Source organism: Lottia gigantea, assembly GCF_000327385.1.
Source record: "Lottia gigantea unplaced genomic scaffold LOTGIsca_59, whole genome shotgun sequence".
NCBI classification, from domain to species: Eukaryota; Metazoa; Mollusca; class Gastropoda; family Lottiidae; genus Lottia; species Lottia gigantea.
This window is the reverse complement of record NW_008710013.1, coordinates 1,479,853-1,501,256: the sequence shown is the minus strand read 5'-3', so window position 1 is coordinate 1,501,256 and position 21,404 is coordinate 1,479,853. Positions and strand designations below refer to the sequence as shown.

Genomic DNA, 21,404 nt, shown 5'->3' with positions numbered 1-21,404 from the left:
ATGGGTCCACACTGTCCAACGAATGTAACGACCAGACTGGTTGAGGTTCGTCTTCAGTGGTGAAAGTCGGTTCTGTTTGTTTAGAGATGATGGGAGGCAGAGAGCTTATCGCCGAAAGGGTGAATGGACAGCGGCATGTAACGTAGTACGAGAGGCCTCCACTGGATATCGTTAACGGCAACTTGAGGACTCAGCGTTACATCGATGACATTCTTCGTCTTACCACATCTCCAACAACACCTGCATGACAACGTCAGACCCCATACGGCAGAATCGTAACCAACTTCCTTTGAGTCAAAATTATCAACGTGTTACATAGTCTGTATGTTCCCCCAATATATACCCCATAGAACAACTCTGGGGTATCACGGATTGTTTTGTTCATCAGCGACAACGCACTCCAATCAATCGACAAGAGCTCATCCGGACCCTCCGGAATGACGACCTATACCCCGTGACTTTATCAGATTTTATCAACTTTATTGTGTGCGTTGGAGAGTATTTGCCTCTATTGAAGCTCTACGTGGTCAAACACGTGTCACTTTGTGTGACTATGATGCCATAACCAAAAGCTGCTATAAGTTTGCCATTTGTTGTACTGGTTTCGTTGAATTATCAATCTGTATTTAACATTTCAATCCAATCATTTACATTGTGTTGTTTTTTATCTCGAGTGTTTTCATACCTTGGTAAAGTTTCATTTTGCCTTCAGTTTATGAATATGAGAGTCTTTATGATTCTCAATAACCTGATTTGTTTAGTGCTTTCTCGGTGTCTATTTATGCTCTCACATCTGATTAAGCTCATTTTTTAAAAAAAAATGACGTACTACTACTAGTTTGAGTTTAATTTTGGTGTGAATGAGAATACCATGTGTCTGTTATATTTTGGCAAAAGTGTTCACTTGTTTATAAAGGTGCAAACTAGGACTTGTGAACTATGCCGAAATGGAAAGAATATCCTGTAAGCATTCATTGAATTAATATTCACTTGTATTTAGTGGGTTAGTATTGAACATTTTGAATGCTTAAATATAGGTTAATTTGATTTAGCGGAAAGATTAAAGCAGTTTTTATTTTTGATTGGAAATGGAGGATTAGTATAAGAAAACATTTTTAATAATATATAACGAAGGTCAACTATTTACATTAACTAGCATATATTTTCTATTCAGGAATATTTATTAACATGTACTTCGATTATCAGTGTATGATTGTGTCGTGTATTTCAAGCGTACCATTCAACGTTTACATATTTATCTCCAATCGAAACAGTCTTTCGTATTAGGTACATAAAGTATCTTTAATACTATTGATGAACTAATTAATGTGATAATTCAGCCCTCTCCTCTGAACTTATGAAACCTATCTCGTGTGCGTAGAAAAATCCTATATGGATATTAAATTGGAACTAGCGTGGATACTAAGTCAAACCAACGACACATAATCGCTTGACAAACGAAGACCTGATTACTACTGATTGATTGCGAAAGAATATTCCGGGATTGGAAAAATCGAGTTTAATTATCGTGGTATGAATAGAACCAGTCGTGATTGTCACGAAAATTAAGGAAGAACTGGGGTAAAAAGGCTAGAATTTTTTGGGGTTTGTTTTTCTCTGAATACCCATATTAAGTCAATTAATCCCGTAAACAATTTCGTCCATTTACGCAGTCCTTCAATAGCAATAGTCTAATATGTGACGCAGAAGATTTATTTTGAAACTAGTAATAGCAATTGATACTTATTTTACCAAGACACAAACATTTGTTACCTAGGTCACACTGGCGTACATAAACAAAAAAATAATTTTGTCTTGAAGTACCGATACGATACGATACGAAGATACGAGCTATTTATTTTGTTTTATGCTTTTTAATGGATTCTGAATTATTTCTAAAAGTTTTACTTGCATTATTTGGGTTGGTGAGTAAAACAAACATAAATTATTTTTAATTTTCTTCGTGTGTAAAATATATTGACTTCTGAACTATCTTCTACAATAATCTTTTGAACATAAATTATTTTTAATTTTCTTCGTGTGTAAAATATATTGACTTCTGAACTATCTTCTACAATAATCTTTTGAACATAAATTATTTTTAATTTTCTTCGTGTGTAAAATATATTGACTTCTGAACTATCTTCTACAGTAATCTTTTGAACAATTTCTGAACAATTTTCTAAACAATTTCTGAATAAACTTTTATTTTATTTTATAAACAATTTTCTGAGTAATCTGCTGAGCAATCTTCTAAACAATCTTCCGAACAATTTTCTGAGAATTCTTCTGACCAATCTTCTGAACAGTCTTCTGATGTAATACATAAATAATTGAAAATACCCGGGGAGTAATGATTGCAAATTACGTAGAGTACTTTGCAGAGATTCCCAAAACTCTATTGGCTATCACACATCAAATGACCGTTGGCATAATCAGCCCAGAGAGATACAAGTGATGTTCATATTTGATGATATACTGAAGAATTTTCTGACCAAATATATCAAACCCCATTCATTTGACGTTCATTTCAATTTCTAGGCTAATAGTGCTGTTTTAAATCCACCATTTGATTGGTCATTATCAGAGAAAACATTCACACCCGATGATCCTTATTGTTTTGATAAGGATCCAAATTTTGCTGTAGTATCGTTTGATGGGGCAGCAACTATAACTCCCACTGCACATTGTTCTGCTTGCTTTGATCTTTGGAAAGATGGAGGACGTAAGTTCAAATATCTATTCTGTATTTTGGATCAAAGAGCATGTAAGCCATAATATATCTGTAAATTAGTCGTCAATACAGATCACAGATTATGTAATATTTAGAACATACTTAACATTAATTTTTATGAAATGCGGGGCGTATATTGCCGTCACCCATTTCACCAATTTGCTCGTAAGCATTCTTGACGAAGAATCGGAAAATATTTAGCTTGAGTTATTGCCCTAGTTCTTAAAAATGCAAAAACTCTAGAAGGACCAATTCTTGACAGATTTTGGCGAAACATGCATTCAGTATCGCCTTAAAAAGTACAAAATATGTGTATGACTGAAGGTTGAATATTTGATACTGGAAATTGTTGCTGTACTGCCAAATATTTTTATTTAAAATCAAAACTACCAGTGGGCGTATGTTACCTCGCCTGGCAAGCTATCTTCCTTAATAGGAAACTTATCCAATGCTGATTTCCGATGCGTCGTATTTGGTATCATTTCTTACATATTTCAGGTGACGAATATTGCATATTTTTTCTGTCTGGAACTGGTGAATCTCTAGACTATGATAAAGCCAATCGATATCTATTTCCGGTCATAGCAACTGATGGAACAGCCACTGTGGCCTCTGCCACTGTTACTTTACAGATCTTGAAAAATACTCCACCGTTTTTTACTGTCGGAAAATTATCGGGTAGATATGCTGATGCAAATTCATCATCATCATTTTCGACACGCCTTCTTTCTCACCTTTTAGGAAAACAATTTACGCCATTAATCCATGCTCTATGGATTTGTCTAATACACTGACTCAAAGACAAATGTAAAATATTTTAATAACCTACTACCTATAATTCAAACAACATAATGATTGAAATGCTTAAATCAAATGTTTATATTCAGGTGTGACTAAACTAAAGTCCATTCAAATAATTCATTTAGCATATCCAAAAATCTTAAATGATAAACCACCGTCACATTTGATAAATACCAGAAGTACACTTTCAACTGTAAAGTGTTATTTCTAAATTGGAAAATGTTTGTAGAAAAATTATGATTGCAACTTGTTTTGTGTATATTGTCTTCTGTTTTATCTCAAATGAATTATCTTAAAGGCAAATTAATAAGGTCGCGACCCAATTGAATATTCAGCATTGCAATGAAAGAGTGGTTGATTTGATTTTAGCATTTCAATCATTATGTTGTTTGAATTATAAGTAGCAGGTAATAAAATATTTTACATTTGTCTTTAAATCAGTGTATTAGACAAATCGGTAGAGCATGAATAATGGCGTAAATTGACCTCCATATTTTTCGTATGTAAAATTAAATTGAACATTGAATTTATTTGATGATGAAGTGAAACTCCGATTTCTTCTATAATATCCCTTTTGAATATTTACAAAATTTTTTTCAGCTGCTGGAACCATACCTGTTACATTGGATGTTGGTGACTCTTTCTTTTCAACATCCGTGAATGACCTTGAAGAGGATGTAGGTGATCTTGAATTTACAATCGACACCAGTACATATTCAGGATTTTTCTACATGAATTGTAAGTGATATTTTGCTCAAGGTATACACTTACTGCATTAATATTTTCTAATCACGGAAAGTGCTCACGGACTTTTCTAAAAATCACTAAATAGATGGCTATAATAATATTAACCCCTCGGGAAATGTTTTTTCACTTTTTTGAGCCAAGCTGAAAATATCTGAACAATCAGATTGGTAGAACAGAAATGAGGTCATGTAAACAAAACAATACAACGCTTTGCCGCCGCCTGTTTGAAGTGATAACAACACATTCTTTCAAAGTCAATATTCCAAAGTAAGGTTTGATTTTCTCTCGGTTTCAATTCTTTAACGAAAATCTTACTCAATTCTGTACCTACATATTCATCAAAATATGTAATGGCACGCTGCTTTCCTTTTTTTCACGTTCACAAACAAAGCGTCATAACGAGTGATTTGCTGAAATTTGCTACCTACACAATAGGACGAATTTTGATTAGAAAATATTTAGCTATGAATACGTAATTTTTATCACTTGCGTTGCCACGACCCTGAGATCCTCAGATGACACTGATGTTACAGAAACGAATTACGCTATTTGTGCTGAATTGAAAATAATTAGGTATTTTATACTATGTTTAGAGTATGAATGATAAAATTTATGCCAATATATTGAATTATTACACTGTGCAAGACACTGGAAAAGTGGCAGTTTTTGGTAAAAATTTGATCTTTGTAAACTAAATTTTGATTGACGATTTTTCATCTAGTAGTGAAAACTTTTGAAGTTCTCTGTATTACTTCAGTAACATAACATGAGACACTTTGAAATGAAAATGTCCATGAAATCATTCTTAAAACATTTAAAGGGAGAAACAAGTGTGAAATTTGTTGTCTTTCGTTAAAAGGACACTTACAAGTTTCTGAACAAGGCTTTTTAAAACCATTTCATACGATTTCTGCATTGGCCAATGCCCAGAAAACTAAACAAAGACTAGCAAATAATTCCATAGTTGACCCGTTGATATTTATAGGGTTGATCAAATTCTCTGTGATAAAAATAGATGTTTTTCAGCGGCAGATATCCATGTAGGTAAAGATATGCAAGATATCTGTGCAGAATCTTTCAACCTGTCTATTCGAGTTTCTGACAGATTCAATGCGCCTATTGGTCCATTCGTGGTCATCATTACTCTAGACAGAGGAGGTAGGCTATACCTTTAATTACTGGGACTAACATCCTTTCTGATTAAAGTTTACTAAGAAAGCATACGAAACACAGTGGCTAAACTAGATGAATGGTGGACCGTTGGTTCAACCAGTCCCCGTGGTAGTTGAACAACTGATGAAACAGCATACAATAATTTTGCAAAATGTTTTTCCCTGAAGTTTCGCATTTCTCGCCATTCGTCAACATAACTGAAGTGGTTGTTAAGGTTATACAGTTTTTCGTTGAGTTATGTGTTGGACAGTTTCACACACTCAGTTCATGCAAATCCAAATGTAGTTGAAATACGTTACCTATAAATCTTATAGTGATAAGTTTCTTTTCTGTAGGAAATAGTTACAAGCCAGCAATCACCACTAAAAACATTAATCGTAACGCAAGAGAAAATGCAAATGGCGACTTCCTGTATCTTAAGGGTGATGTTGTTGCCGGAGGAAATTGTGTAGTGTCAGCTAATCCTGCCTCTATGTCCTCACACTATGCTTTTGTCTGTTCGCCGGCAGGTAATTTTATTTCAGTATTTCAATAATTAAAACTTGTAATTTCATTTTATATATTTTCTGTGTTGATTATTCGTTTCAGACTACTTTGATTCGGTAAGAAATGGAAAAGCATATCTAGCATGATTTAAATCAACACTTTTGTCAGATTATGGATGGCGAGTGTAACTAAAAGAAAAAGATTATGATCGACATTGTTATTTTTATACCTTATCAATTCAATTTTTATATCTAGTTTCATGTTTCAATAATAATCACCCAACAGTCTTACATTCAGCCATTTTTATATTACACCTCTTTATATTGTTTCAGCTCCATACATCATCCAAACCAAAATTGCTAATTATGAGACAGATTCACCTGTAAATTACACTGTTGTTTATAATAATGGACATTGTGACAGTGACCCATTCTGGATCAATATAGTTTGGCAAAATGAACTGGAAACACCAACCTTGTCAGCTTCACCTCAAGTCTTTACCATAGACGAAGGATACGTAAGTGATTCTTGATCTCAGATTCCGAATGACTGTTTACTATATCGAATAAATAAGTAACATTTTAAAGGCTTTCCCCATTAAAGTTTTAGAGTTTCCGATAGTCTCTCTTCGACAAGCATTGCAATAGCAAGCAAATCCTCAGAAAAACGTTTGTTGGAACAACTGAAGATTTTTTGACTACCAGCCGACAAAGCTCAACATTCTGTCGCACAAGTTCGTTTTGTTGATATATTTCGTTTACTTTGTTCCAGATTAGATTGGATCCAGTGTATGTTATAACAGATGACGATGGTACTGATACACATAAATATTCCATCATTTCTGATCCTACTGGTAAATTTGAGATAATCGAGGCCACGGGACATCTCTTTACACCAGGAGTTTATAGTTTGTATCAAACTACAAGCGAAACGGTTTTATTGGACATCATAGTGACGGATTCTGGTAATTTACAGTCTAATGTAGTACAACTTACATTGACAATTCAGGACATCAATGACAACAGGTAATTTGAAGCACAATTTCCAGCAAAAAGGCTTATTCAGTACATATGATATACATATTACCGGTACACTAATTAGATTTTGACTTGATCCAGCCAGCTGAGCGAGTAAGACGCTCCTCGCTAATCCTGGTTTGGCATAAAAACAGACTGTTCTGGCAAACTTCTGCCTAAAGTGCATTGTGTTGCCTGTATCATCAGACCAAACTGCAGAAGACAGGTATGATGTTGATCTCCATTTATATCAGTTCCCATGTTTACGCTGAAATTTGCCTCCAAGGCTAACCAGTATTCTTATAGGAATATTTGATGATTTTAACAAGTAACGCATTTTATTGTCTTATATGAAAACACAAATTGACACATTTTCAGACATTTAGGGTCATTATCTAAATGGAGGTGCATATGTTTTATGCCATGTTATGTGTTATGCCATATTATAACACAATATATTGTTTGATTTTCAGACCTATTGTTTGATTTTCAGACCTATGTTGGATCCTTTTACTTCGGTATATACTTATACAGATTGCTCTACACTTGGTCAGATAACTACGCTTACAGCACAGGATAATGATGCTGGAAATAATGGAATATTTGATTTCATCCCTGATATCTCGCAGTCAATGCAATTATTAAGCAATGGAGAGGTTTGGTTAAAAGACCAACCAATAGCAGGTAGTATCGACACTCTGACAATAAGAGCTCAGGATCGTGGTACCCCCTCAATGACGAGTTTAGACTCAACGATTACAATCGTAGGAACTGCTTGCCCTGCGAAAACAACATCTACTGGACCCACGACATCGAGTGGACCATCAACAACTACGACCACCGCGTCCACCATTGCAGTTACGACAGCTGCATCCACTAATACTTTTTCCACAATAGCTGCCTCTTCACCAGTTACCTCAGCATCGAGTACATCGACGGCAAGTACAGTGCCTTCTGGAAGCACGACAAATACAGACGCAACTACAAGTCAAACCTCAACTTCCTCACAAACACCCATTGTAACATCTGTAACAACCGCATTGGTAGCTGGTGCGTCTACAAGTAGCATTTTCGATAACCCCTGGAATATCGTAAATATTACCTTAGGATGTGTTGTTTTTGTGATAATTGTTGCCCTCGTTATCTATTTTACATATAGGTGTTGTAAAAAAGATAAAAAGAGTACTAATTTAAGGTAACCTATTTTTCTTTATGAGTCATCTTACGTTTACCATTATTGGATGTTCCTTTTTAGAAATGATTTGCAAACTATATGACAAGTTATATGATTGTTTATTGAAGTAACAAAGAAGCTTTAAATTTCAGTTCAAGCAAGAAGAATGCCGTGAAACCTACACGAAAACCTATCGATAAACCAAAGGTAGAGAGACAGGGTGATGCCGAAAGTGGAGTATACTCTATACGAAGTTATGATGATGCCCGATCCGGTGTAAGCGCGTCTGGCATCAAACCGACAGTACGTGTCGAGACAACGGAAAGTTTAGATAGAGTGAGTCTCTCTGATAGCATAGGTTACAGCGATTATTTCAACCCATCTGTAGTTGGAAAACCTGGTTCTGCAAATTCAGGAAGCTTTTGGAGTAAAGGTACTAGATTTTTGAACAATAATTATGACTTTAGAACCTTATTTGGTTATATCTATGATATCTAGTATTAATAAGAATAAATTTTCAAGGTATAATTTTCCAATCCAATCTATGGTTATATCATTTTGAGTATGTGGGTTGGGGATGTGGTTTTTTTTTCGTTTGGGACAAACAAAACTTCTTTATAAATATAATGCAGAAACAGGTTCACATAACTGTGATTTGATCCCTGACTTATCGACCAAATCAACCTTCTCGTAGCTTCTTAAGTTTTAACTCCCTCCTGTACAATGGCGACTCACGACTGATGTCATCAATGTCTAAAATGACCCCCTCTATGGTGTTGTGGTATCCTCTACCCTGCCTTTATGGGAAACACGACCCAGTTTATGTTACAAATTGCCCGTACGTTGCATGATCAGATAGTACTGATAGTGCTCAAGTATTATACCACACTTTACAATGCTTGTTTTATTTTAGATTTCAGGACTGAATCTTTGACAAAGAATCGTTCGTCACTTCCCGGAGTAGATTCTCTATAAAGCATTGGTACAGCTGGGATCCTTGAGCTATTAGATTAATCCATGATCCTTAGGAATAGAAGAGATCGATTTTTTGTGAAACAATACATATATAAGATAGAGAGCTATGTTGAAATGTGTATTTACAATTTAGCACCTAAATCAGTAAAATAACATAAGATCAAATTTCCCTTCACCATAATTTACGTTGTTTCAACCGCACTTGGCAAATCCTTCTTTTTATAATTTTCTCTGTAGGTATCTTTAACATCTGAAAAATAAATTAATGACATGCTTCATTGTTATATTTATATTAAATTCTTTGACAGATAAGCTGTTCATATTTACTTGACCAATTATGTTATCGAGAAAGCGCCGAGTTATTATTTTCAAAAAATTGATAGAGAAATATTATATAAGAGAATACAGAAAAGCAAACAATAAATAAGTCGTTTGCCAAAAAATAAAAACATGCATGCGGTTAATTATTGAAAGTAAAAACAACCTTATCCAAAAGCTCCAATAGATAAATGTCTACTGGCAGATACATTATATATATTATATATGATCAAACACGCTGCCTTGCACGCCTAAAATTACAGGTCGTGATATTGTTTTCATGAACATGTGCCTCACCGTTATTAAAGTAATCGTTCTGGGTCTGTTTAGGGGCATCAGGCGGGTTTTCAGCCATTACGGACGATCGGCGTCTTACTTTATCAAGCTTTATAGGCCTGAAAGAGAATTTGGATAAGAAAGTAGTTAATAGTTCCCCATAGCTATTACAACATCACCAACTTTACATGAGCTATACGCTTTCTACAATCGAGGATATCAGTGGCAGAAAAATGCTTTCTGGTCACCAAGACATTTTTAAAACGGCATGCAGTTTAAAAAATATTATTTTCCAATAGGTCCAAGGGTAGAAAAATATATTGAAGGGAGATAACTCACTTTTCACGTTTCCGTGGTGTCAAATCAGTCATTGATTTCGAAATGTTTCTTTGTCGAGACCTTGCAGCTTTGTGACACCGGTAGAGAATAAATATCAATATAGCTGCAATCAACAGCCCTAAAACACAGGAACCAGCAATCCATAGCATATCTTTCACATTGTTTTTCCGTTCATTTGGAGGTAAAGTAGGTTGAGGTACTGGTGTAGTAGGAGGTACAATAGAGGGAGTCGGAACGTCGGTTACAGGTGGTATGGTACTAACTGTTGGACACGGTATACCAATAACGGTAATCACCGCCGGAGTAGGACTCTGATAGATAAAACACAATAAGTCATAAGTTTAAAGAAAGTGGATCAATACAAGCCAAAATATTGCTCGGTCAGAAACACATTCTTTTATATGCCAATGTACTCACTTTAATAATATACTTCATATCACTAATTGGCTAAAAGTCCAACACTGTATCCATGCCAGAGGTCAAGATCATTCAATATTTTAATTGATTCACCAATAATTGGAACACAATGTTAACATGATTGCTAGAAACGATCATGTTATGCCTTTATATGAACGAATCAAAGTGGCTTACCTTTAATACCCCCGGATTTAATCCTTTATCTACAGCATATGATTCTAATGTTGTAAATGAACCTGCAACTGGAGGTGATGTCAGGGATATAGTGCCGTTCGAAGATACTGTGATCGGGCCCTTTATGATATTTTCATATGTTATTTGAGCATTGTTTCCACCGTCCTCGTCAGTAGCTGAAAGTATCATACATATGATAGAAAGTCATATAGGACCCAGTATTACATAAATCAGCCATGTAAAGTTGATTTTATCAAATGTCATTATGGATTGGTACAAATCGTCGTTGACATCCAGTATTTGAATATATAATGTCAAATGTCATTATGGATTGTTACAAATTGGTATTATTTGGTACACGAAATGTAATTGTTTTTGAAGTAGGAAATTGAAAACTGATATGCTCCAAAGGTTTCGTTTACAGTTTCATAAACTAAAGACTAACTTACCAGTGAGCTGTGCTAAAACACCGAGTGGGTGACATTCTTCTAAAGTAAATTCAAATGAGGACTTGTCGAGTTTGGGTCTGTGATCATTAATATCGTAAACTGTTAATCGGATAGAAACATTATTTGTAGATTCCTTTCCTTTGGTATCTTCGGCAGCTATTAGAAAATCTAAAACAATCTGGTTGTTCTTGTCTACACGAAAATCGACTGTTGTGATCAAGCGTCCAGTATCTGGATATATTTCAAAACCTGCTGTAACTGGTGTGATGCTGACGATTTCAAATTTGTGGGGATCGTTAACATCTTCATCTTTAACAATCAGATTAGGTACAGTGTTTATCTGAAAGTTTAGAGATGAATTATATTTAACAAAAAACTAACGAAGACAATTAGAAGCTAGAAGATGTAAAAAAGGCTAAAATATTCATTCATGTTAAATTCAAGAATCAAGAATATACTGTGATATCCAAATGTCTTTATTCAATAATGACGTCAAAGTCGAATCAATGTTGATTTGAAAAGAGGTAAATAATTTGACACATTTTAGATGCGTTCAAATGAACTATAATTTACAGACTGATGAACCCATTACTCAGCAATCACAGTCCATGTCATTTATGTCATACTTATTAATGGCACACGTGGAATTTTCAAATTGATGCGTTTATTCAATATTATCGCTTCAACTGATTTGTTTAGTTTTTATCACAATTGTCTATGGACTAGTACTTACGAAACCTTCAGAAGCTGTTAAACTTTGGGATGGTGGATTGAGACTAGGAACGTCGTTGACATCCAGTATTTGAATATATAACCACTTAGTTGTTGATAAACATAGACCATCTGTGCACTGTACAGTTATGTTTGTGTTGGAATCTACTTCATAGTTTAATGTGGAGATATCTATTGCTCCCTCTGTAACCATCATTTAAAATAGTATTATATATGTATATATGTAATTCGACAGTGTTCTAAAGACCAAAACATAGCATCACTTCCCTCTGGATCGCAAATTATATTTTTTTCATGTGTCATTTGTTTAACTTTCTCTTTAACTTTTTATTTTGTTTTCTGTCTTTTCATCTTTTCTGATGGCAATCGACTTTGATTTATTGTTTAGACTTGTGTATTCGATTTGCATATAGCTGTATGCTTACTATACTTACCGATTGGATTATAGGTTATTTTGGTCTGCATGGTAGATACTTGTACAGTTAATGTACACGAGAAGTTAGGTTGATAGATATCAAATCTATTTACTGGTATTCTTTTGACATTTCTATTTTCTTGTATACTGACCACTCTATTCATGTTGGTAATAACTGCTGGTAGATTCATTTCTAGAAAAGGTAACATTGAATTTTGTTGATGTCCCAGCTAGGGTAATTATTAGCAATATGAAAATCAATAGTGTTACATTTTCAGAATTTATTTGAGATATGCGAAACTCTTTCAATTATTTGGTGTATCTCATTACATATAGGTATTGCGTACAAAGAAAATTCTATACAAAAGATGGACTTACGGAGAAAGTTGATATTTAACGTCAATCTTGCTCTTTCTGGATTTACGTTATCAACAGCTTCGATATAAATCAACAGATTATTTCTGCATAGTCCCCCAAGTGGCTTTATTAAGGTTATTTCTCCTGTAGCTAAAAAACCAAAATCAAAATGGAAAATATAAGAATCATAAATGTAGTGAAGACACCTTTTTAAAGTACGTAGAGAAATCGAAGTATATATTTTGAACTATTTTGAAGTGCACAGGTAATGAAAATTAAACATAGACAGAGTACATCACCACTCACCACTATTTATTTGAAATATATCAGAAGTAACAGATGTAGTCATGGTATAAAATAAGGAATCACTGTTGGTATCCACAGCGGTAGCAGTATAAATAGAAAATCCCGCTGTTCTATTACCACTGTTTGTTATATTTATTGTCTCTGAAATAAAGAAAATGTTAACTATTTAGAAACATCACAGGGGAAATTTCCGTTCCCAGTGTAATTTCAAGGGATTCTGTTGCACCGCAGAATTAAAAAAAAAACCATAATGACACGACATTTACCTAGTTGAACTACAACGTAAATATAATTTAGATTTGAAATCAAGTTATATATATTCTGTCTGAAACAAAATTCACTTACAAGGGTGGAATAGTCTTCAAATAGCTCTACTCGGGTCATAGTCAAGAAGACGTGGCTATGAATAAAGATCAGATATGGGAATAAGAATAGTTTGCGTAGTATATTATTGCAAGACATCCACAGGAAATGTTGATCATTGGCATTGGAAAAATTAAATCAGAGTGTGACATTATGCGTTCAGGAACCGTCAGCATGTCTTGGATCGCTAGCAAAGCTATTCCCTGTCCCTGTTCTCTTGTTTTAAATAGTCCTCAAAATTGATATCGTCTTGAAAATGATGGGTCTAAGAACAACCCCAGTAACAACTTTTAAAGAAGGTTCGCCATACACGGGTTGATTTAGGTCTTGAATATATGTAAATGGTCCTGTTTCTTAGACTGAGGTACGGGTGGACCTTTATCCTTTAATACCAGAAGAATACGTTACTTACGATATATGGGTGAAAAGTATGGTGGAGCATTGGGTATAACGTTTATACCAATAATGACCAATGGTGATAACATATCAGCACTATCTTTACACTGTACCCGGATATCATATCTACTGGCAGTGAAATAGTCTAGATCACCTGGTACAAAATATAACTTCCATTCATTGGGCACGGCTTAAAGTAAAATATTGTAAACTTAATATACAATAAATACCCGAGAGCGATAGAATTGTTTTTTGGAATCGATTGCCAAGCTTAAAAGATCAACTCTGTTGATTACAGACGACGAAGCGTTATGTTTATGTAATTTTCACAGTCTGCTTACCTGTATTTAGATTGAAGACCTGGAAACACGCTGAGCAGTGCCCAGGGGAAGGTGAGCTGGTAACGTCCACCAGATTAACAGCAACCCTTCCATTGACAGGATCAACAGCATCTGTACAGTTGATATCAACTATAGCCGTCTGGAGAAACGTTGCTTCTGGTAGACTCCCTGTTATTGGTTGATTGTTTATCACTGGTTGTGCGAGAATCTGTACAGGGAAAAAATTACAGCATTAGTTCAAATATACACATATAAGTATAGCAAGGTTAACCGAATGAAATATAATTTTGTAGCATCATATTTGTCAAAACTCGGATACAATGATGAAGCAATTTTATCCACAAAATAAGAAGCATTCAATCTGTCATGGCGATTCTTCCAATAAGAACAAAGTGTGATAATGACTGTATGCTAATTTTTCTATAATTAAAAACTGCATTATAGCCAGAAGATGTTCAAATAAATTCAAGTACCATGTATGTTCTAACCTACACTTATTACAATTTGATTACTTACTGAAGTACAAGAAAGTACAGCTATTAAAATACCATATCCATATTTGAGTAAATTCTCCATCAGTAATATAATCACATTATTCAAAAGAAATTTAAGTAAAATACATGAACATATTTAAAATAAGTATATATTTATAAGAAGTGTTTATTTTGATTTACCAAATCACTAAAAAAACGTCAACATTTAAAATGGCGTCGTTGGTAACAGACGTGTATAAAGGTTACTTAGGCAAAATATGACAGAAAAATGACTAACGTTTATTTACAATGCTATACTCTAACAAAGTCTTTTATGGCCTATACAAATAACTTTCACAATGAGATTATTGTCCACCACTGCACTCCATTTCCATTGTTGGTATATATTTGACTACATTATTTGCCAATTCGTTTCATTGTGATTAGACGAGATTGCTGTCAAAAAATATGTTACAATAGCCTTGTCACTTTTGTTATAGGTGTTATAGAAGTGCATTTATTGTTAAAGTAGTAGTAACATTATCTTACGAAAAAGCTAGGACCAATTTGGAAATATATAGTATATGGCCAAACACCAGATTTTGATGCAAGTATGTTCTGCTTTAGATAGCCCTTCTGAGCACATTTCCACCGGGTGCACATAAGACATTTGTGGACCAAATTCAAAATGGCCGCCATCCTCAATATTCCGAATACTTTTGGTGTCCTAACTTTGCTTCTAGAGTATCAATAGACATAATTTCGGTGTAAAAATATGTTTACACAGTCAAGGAATTCATTTATGATGAGGTTTTTTTTACCCTTGGGCAGGTTATTATCGCGAAAATTGAATTAAAACATTCAATACTCAGTAAGAATTGTCAGAAGACCAGTATAATTGTACACATTGTAACTTTCATCCAAATAATTTATTCACAAATTGGTATTGGTAAAGTTTGGCATTATTGATGTCCATTTACCAGTCCAACAACATCTCCAACTACCAGTCCGTCGGCATCCCTCACAACCAGTCTAACAATATCTCCATCTGCTACTCTAACCACTTTTCCTACCACAAATCCATCATCACACCCAATACAAATCCAGCGACATCTCTTACTACCAGACCATAACATCCCGTACTATACTAGTCCAATAATCGAGTCTATTTCCAGTCCACACCCCTACAATCAGTTTTAAAACATATCACTAGTCGAACAACATCTACTACAAGTCCTGCAACATCCCCTACCAACAGTCGAACATTTTCTTCTACTGCCAGACCTACAACATCCCAAACTACCAGTCGAACAACATCTACTACCAATCCCACACCACCCCCTACTGCTAAGTCTAACATTATCTCTTACTGGTCCAAAAATATTCTTACTACCAGTCCTACAACCAGTCCCCTTCCACCAGTCCAACAACCTCATCTGGTCCTTCAACTTTGCTGCTCACAAAATACCATGATACGTGCACTTTGTTTATATCATTTCTATTGTTGTTGTTTTGATGTTTATTCCGCATGTACCATATTTATATTTTATACTCCTATACTCATACAATCTTTTCAAATTATTGTTTTTGTATTTGTATGCTGCCCACAAGAGGCGTTCAATAACACCCACTACAACCAGTCCAACCACTACAACTACCAGTTCATAAACATCTCCCGCTACAAGTCCAACAGAATCTGCTACTTCCAGTCCCTTTGCTGTTAGACTGAAAGTAGGGGTTGTTGAAGGGCTTACAAAACGAATAATAACGACCCACTAAACCTTTAAATATTAGTAGAAACCATAATATGTTTAATAGGTGTAATCAGACACAAATCTGACAAGAGTGTTGGCAGATAAAGCTATATGAAAGTACACGTTGGTCTTACGTAGAAATTAAAGACACGCACATGGTTGAACGAGATTTTCGAATCACTACTAAATCAATCGAAGTTAGAGTTAGAAATTTCATAAACATTATAACTTAGCATTCAAATTCCATGTACATTCAATTTTTATTGGCTTCAACAAAGTTCTAGAAAAAACCGATATGTATATGTAAATTTCAAACAGCCCGAGATAATCCGCGATTGTGGCGCCCATGGAAATTCAGTCAACAGTCGATATTACACTAAGTCGGAACTCATTATTTAATTCTAAGAAGAGTATGAATGTGTAGTTTCATTTAATTCATAGACCTTTTGCTTCACTCTTTTAATAGTTCTTTCCGCCGTGATTCCACTTTCATTACGCCTTACGATAAAAGGTTCCATTTCCATGATCTGAATCCCTTCTTATCACTAGCCACTTCAGCCCACAAACCATAATTAGAAATTAGTATAATTGACACTGATGTAGATCTAGGTGGTATTTTCAATTATACTTCAAATTCTCCTTGCCAAATTTCTCTGCCAATATCTGGTTTTGGGGGGTATTTTGAGTTATTCACAGTATTAAATTGAATTAAGTACAAGTTATGGGTTAATTATTCTCTAATTAGGTAGAATAGTCTTTTATTTCACATAAAAACCAACACTTCTGTTAAAATAATATTCATAGCTTTAAAACTGATCGTCACTGTGGTTAAAGGAATTTAGATATACTTACATAGTTTTACGGTGTCGGTGAGGATTGTTTTAGAAGGCCTATAGTAAAAAAAGGATTCTTTATGGAGCCACTCATGAATGAATGTTTGTAAAGTATTGGTTTTATAGCGTCTTATAATCCAACGAATTCTCCAGTAAAGTCAAAATATTACTAAGCATACATTTCAAAAATTAGAAATCAATGTTTTCCGTTATTTCAGGCCATGAAAAGTATTAATGTGATATTGGTTATGTGATTGCATTTGTACGGAAGCATAGAGGGGACATATAATACAGAATAAAACAAAATTCTCATCTCGTGGCCACGACTTAGTATCTCGCGACCACAACTTAGTAACTCGTGGCCACGACTTTGTATCTCGTGGCCACAACTAGTATCTCGTGGCAACGACTTAGCACCTCGCGGCCACGACTTTGTATCTCGTGGCCACGACTTTGTATCTCGTGGCCACGACTTAGTATCTCGTGGCCACGACTTTGTATCTCTTTTTATATGTCTGCTAAGTCGTGGCCGCGGGATGCTAAGTCGTGGCCACGAGATGCTAAGTCGTGGCCACGAGCTGTTAAGTCGTGGCAACGAGTTATATTTTATTTTTCTCGTGTCCCCTCCATGCTTCCGTACATTTGTCAATTTCATTTTTGAGGATTTTCTGCTTTATATAAAGATTTGAGCCAATTATTTCAAATACCATGTTTCTAAAAACCTTGTATTATATATTACCATCTACAATATCCGGACACATCCTGGTTTAAGTTATCAAGTACGACCAATGAAAGAATAACGCCGATGAAAGGCCATGGTTAGTAAGCAATAATCACACGTACAGGCCATTTTATATTTTTAATATCAGACTCATTAAGTACAGACTCCTACCAAGTTATGAAGTTTTTTTGTTTTTTGATGGCTCTTCATTCTTTAGATCTTTGATTTAATTCATCGTGAATGTTCCTGAGACAGTTGCTTTCGTTTGAAACCATATTCAATTCATCACGTTTTTACATTCTTTTTTTGGTTTTGTTCGACTGTTGTGTTTGATGTTTTATTCAAAATGTTGTTTTTGCATTTAAAGGGATATCTCCGTCTATTTATTCACATATCTAGTGAACATTCCAAGTTCATCTATTCAAATTAATCAAAAATAACTATTCTAAATAATTTAGAATGCAAACGTGACAGATTTGAAATATATATTCTTACTAATAGTATAATAACATAACATCTACATTTATGACGGTAGTACATCAACTTTTTGTATAATTGAAGTTAACGATCTTGTCAGTATTGTCACTATGGTAAGAAGTCTTTCGATCGTCACGTCCTTAAGTTATAATATTCTTGTTTGTTTATTTTTCGATAAAAAAGGCTGAAGGTGGGTCGCGCTAGCGGGCATATTGTATATCAAATCATTGAGATGCTGCAGTGCATTGTGTTGTACAATGAATGAAATAAAGTCTACTTCTACTTCTACTATGGAATCTTTATCGTGCGAAGTTGGATTATTGTCCCATTTAAAAGAATGAAGGTTTTCCTCATGTCAGTCAATCCGATCGACATCAATTACGAATTGTAAAATATAGCACTATCTCAGCCTGTGGCAAGAACGGTTCCTTCACGCACCTTTAATATTTTACAATGGTGTTAAAAGAAAGAAAGAAACAGGAGAGTAGCAACTTCATTAAGGATCCTATCTACCAGCTGATCGTTTGCCAAACGTATTGGCATTGATCTACCAGAAAATGATCATTGCTTGGTTAGCCTGGCCCCCCATACATCTTCGTAAGCTATTAATCTTCGTTGATGAAATAGTAAGATTGCTATTAATGTTTAATGGATAATTTCAAATATTTCATGATTGGGACTATTTCATACTGAGGTGCAAAACATCTCCTGGAAATGTTTTAAACCGCCATTTTGTTTAGAACATGCATTAAGACAATGAATCTAATTGTTATTTGGCATTGCTTTAAATTCCGTGTTATTAATTTCGTCTTTGTCCTTTGAAGCACAGTTTTCGCGGAAGCTATTGCCATCATTTGCAGATCGAATCAATCGGATACTGTCAGTTTATAGCCAGGGGATTATTTTCAGAATAATTAAACTGAACTAAAAACTTGTTCTTGTCATTTGAAATCAGTAATTGTCGTCATCCTTCCTTTCTATTCGGCCTTTTATGACCTTAGACAATGTAGGTCGAAATGTACATGAAGGACCAGATTTCTGATTAATGCTCAAGAGAATAAAGTCTCTGGTATAGGTATGGCCACCAGAAATCCAGAATAGTATTTTTGAAAATTTGAACCATTTACAGACAAAAAAAGATAACACTTTTCCACAAAATGAACAAATTATTAATGGTTCCTCGCTCAAACGGCTATAGTACAAAAGGATCAAACCAGCAATTATGTGGTTTATTGTGTTTTCACACAATCAAAATGTGATAATATTATTCGTTCGTTTATGCTTGCAGACACGATAGAGCTTACAGTTTCTATCCAATTCCGTCAACCCTATGAGCATATGTTCATTGTTGAGATGAACGGTTATTGGATTATTATATAATTATAATATCAAAAATGGACTGGTTTGATCTGATTTTGAGGAAACTGGGTGCTCTTCTGTATACATGTATTTAGATTTCGGATTGCATCGATTTTTGTGAATTAAGGGAAATATGTATGAATTCGTTGCTAAAAGCCATAGAGGCGAAGACTTCGACCACATATATACATGCATATGAAATATCTTTGTAGAATAATATTGTTAAGCTTCTCCTTGATGGTTAGCCTTCACCCTGATTAATGAATAAGCTGGCTATTTTGTATTAGTATTATTATACCCGTCTTAATAGTTGTTGATGACCTTCTACTGTTTCGGTCGGCATTCACAGCGTAACTTGGCTCAGATATTTTGATATCTAACAAACGTAGCGTTAACCAAACATACATCCAGTTTTACACACTCATTAGTAAATATTTGGTCATTTGAGAATTTGGCTATATTATCGGGATTGAATGTTTAGATTAAAGCCGTGATTGCACCAGATGTATCGTTTTGCTTTTGGATTATGTATTTGTTATGTTCACTACCAAGGTAACATTCTCTGTTCATGTGTATTCAGAAAATTACTAATGTCTTGGAACAAAACTATTTCCGATTCCTTGTCATGTATGTAATTAGATTTTGAAATCATGTATATGTTTTGCTCATGGTCTTGTATTTAGTGATTTAAAGGAATATTGCGCAGATTTCCACTAAGTTTATGTAGGTGTGTGTGCAGATGGCCTGAAAACTTATTAAGGCTAATTCTATTTTTCAAGTTAAAGAAAAGTTCAAAAATGGATCTATTTGTAATCGGGAATACGTTTGATCCATGGGCGATAAGATCAAAGTTCTTACCTGGGTTGAAGGACAAACATAACTCAACCAGTTCTAATATAGATATAGAGCTCGAGAAAAAAAAAGAATTAATAGCAGCTGACCAGCATATAGATTACAGAATAACAGAAACCACGGTCGTCAGGTGGGAATCATAAAGTAGCCAAACGAAACTAGGCTATAGTTTTCCTGATACACAATCCTATAATCTATGATTTTTGATTTGTCGAATTACAATGATGTTTGGTGTGATGCGAGCTTTAGAAACAATTGTAAATATTTTGTAACATAATTCTAAGAATGGCTGTGTTACAAATCTTAACCAATTAAAATAATGTTTAGAAGTAATACTAGTTTAAAACATCAGCGTAATGTTCCATGAAACGATGGTTCGACACGCGTTCAAACTGATATTCACATAAACAAAGGCTAGGTTAAACAGGAAATATGAGAATAAAAGTCAGTCTTTAATATGAAATACCATCAGGTAATATTTATTTAATGTTAATGAATATATAAAAATGTCTGGGGTTATATCAGATTATATTCATGAATTCAAAAAACAAGTTTGTTGAAGGGATTCATTCACTACATTTTTGTTCTTAAACAATACCTTAAAAGCACTGGATACTGTCACCAACGACATTTGAAACTTTTTAATCAATTATAGACATATTATTGTACCTTGGATTTTAATTCTGAAGGAAATATTTAGACGACCTAAAGATGGGTTTCCTTATTTTTTAGTGTCAAATTAAGCAAACTATTTTGAATTCACATGTAATCATATCATTATTTTCTAATTGCATATAATTAAGAGCTTTAACCAATCATATATGTCCATGTATGTACAGTCTGGATAAAAAAGACTTTTTGACCTTTCTTGATCGGTCACTCATTGGAAGTCTGCTAGTAATTCCCTTCGAATTTAGCCAATAATGAATTTAAATAAGAACGATGT

At 34.4% G+C, this 21,404-nt stretch overlaps 2 protein-coding genes across 2 annotated transcripts; one reads left to right on the top strand and one right to left on the bottom strand.

Annotated features, from left to right (window-relative positions):
* Positions 1-8,629, top strand: LOTGIDRAFT_166624 (hypothetical protein; the record flags this gene model as incomplete). The annotated part of the gene is made up of 10 exons (XM_009063685.1): positions 1-45; positions 2,542-2,725; positions 3,233-3,412; positions 4,136-4,273; positions 5,309-5,440; positions 5,791-5,964; positions 6,274-6,458; positions 6,713-6,966; positions 7,451-8,152; positions 8,260-8,629. 10 exons carry the CDS (start codon positions 1-3, stop codon positions 8,627-8,629), a joined length of 2,364 nt encoding a protein of 787 aa, XP_009061933.1.
* A 659-nt stretch (positions 8,630-9,288) lies between these two features.
* LOTGIDRAFT_166623 (hypothetical protein) lies at positions 9,289-15,598 on the bottom strand (the record flags this gene model as incomplete). Its single annotated transcript, XM_009063684.1, has 12 exons — positions 9,289-9,356; positions 9,722-9,819; positions 10,040-10,350; positions 10,631-10,806; positions 11,080-11,419; positions 11,813-11,994; positions 12,246-12,419; positions 12,605-12,733; positions 12,890-13,030; positions 13,665-13,838; positions 13,990-14,197; positions 15,443-15,598. 12 exons carry the CDS (start codon positions 15,596-15,598, stop codon positions 9,289-9,291), a joined length of 2,157 nt encoding a protein of 718 aa, XP_009061932.1.
* Between the last annotated feature and the right edge of the window lie 5,806 nt (positions 15,599-21,404).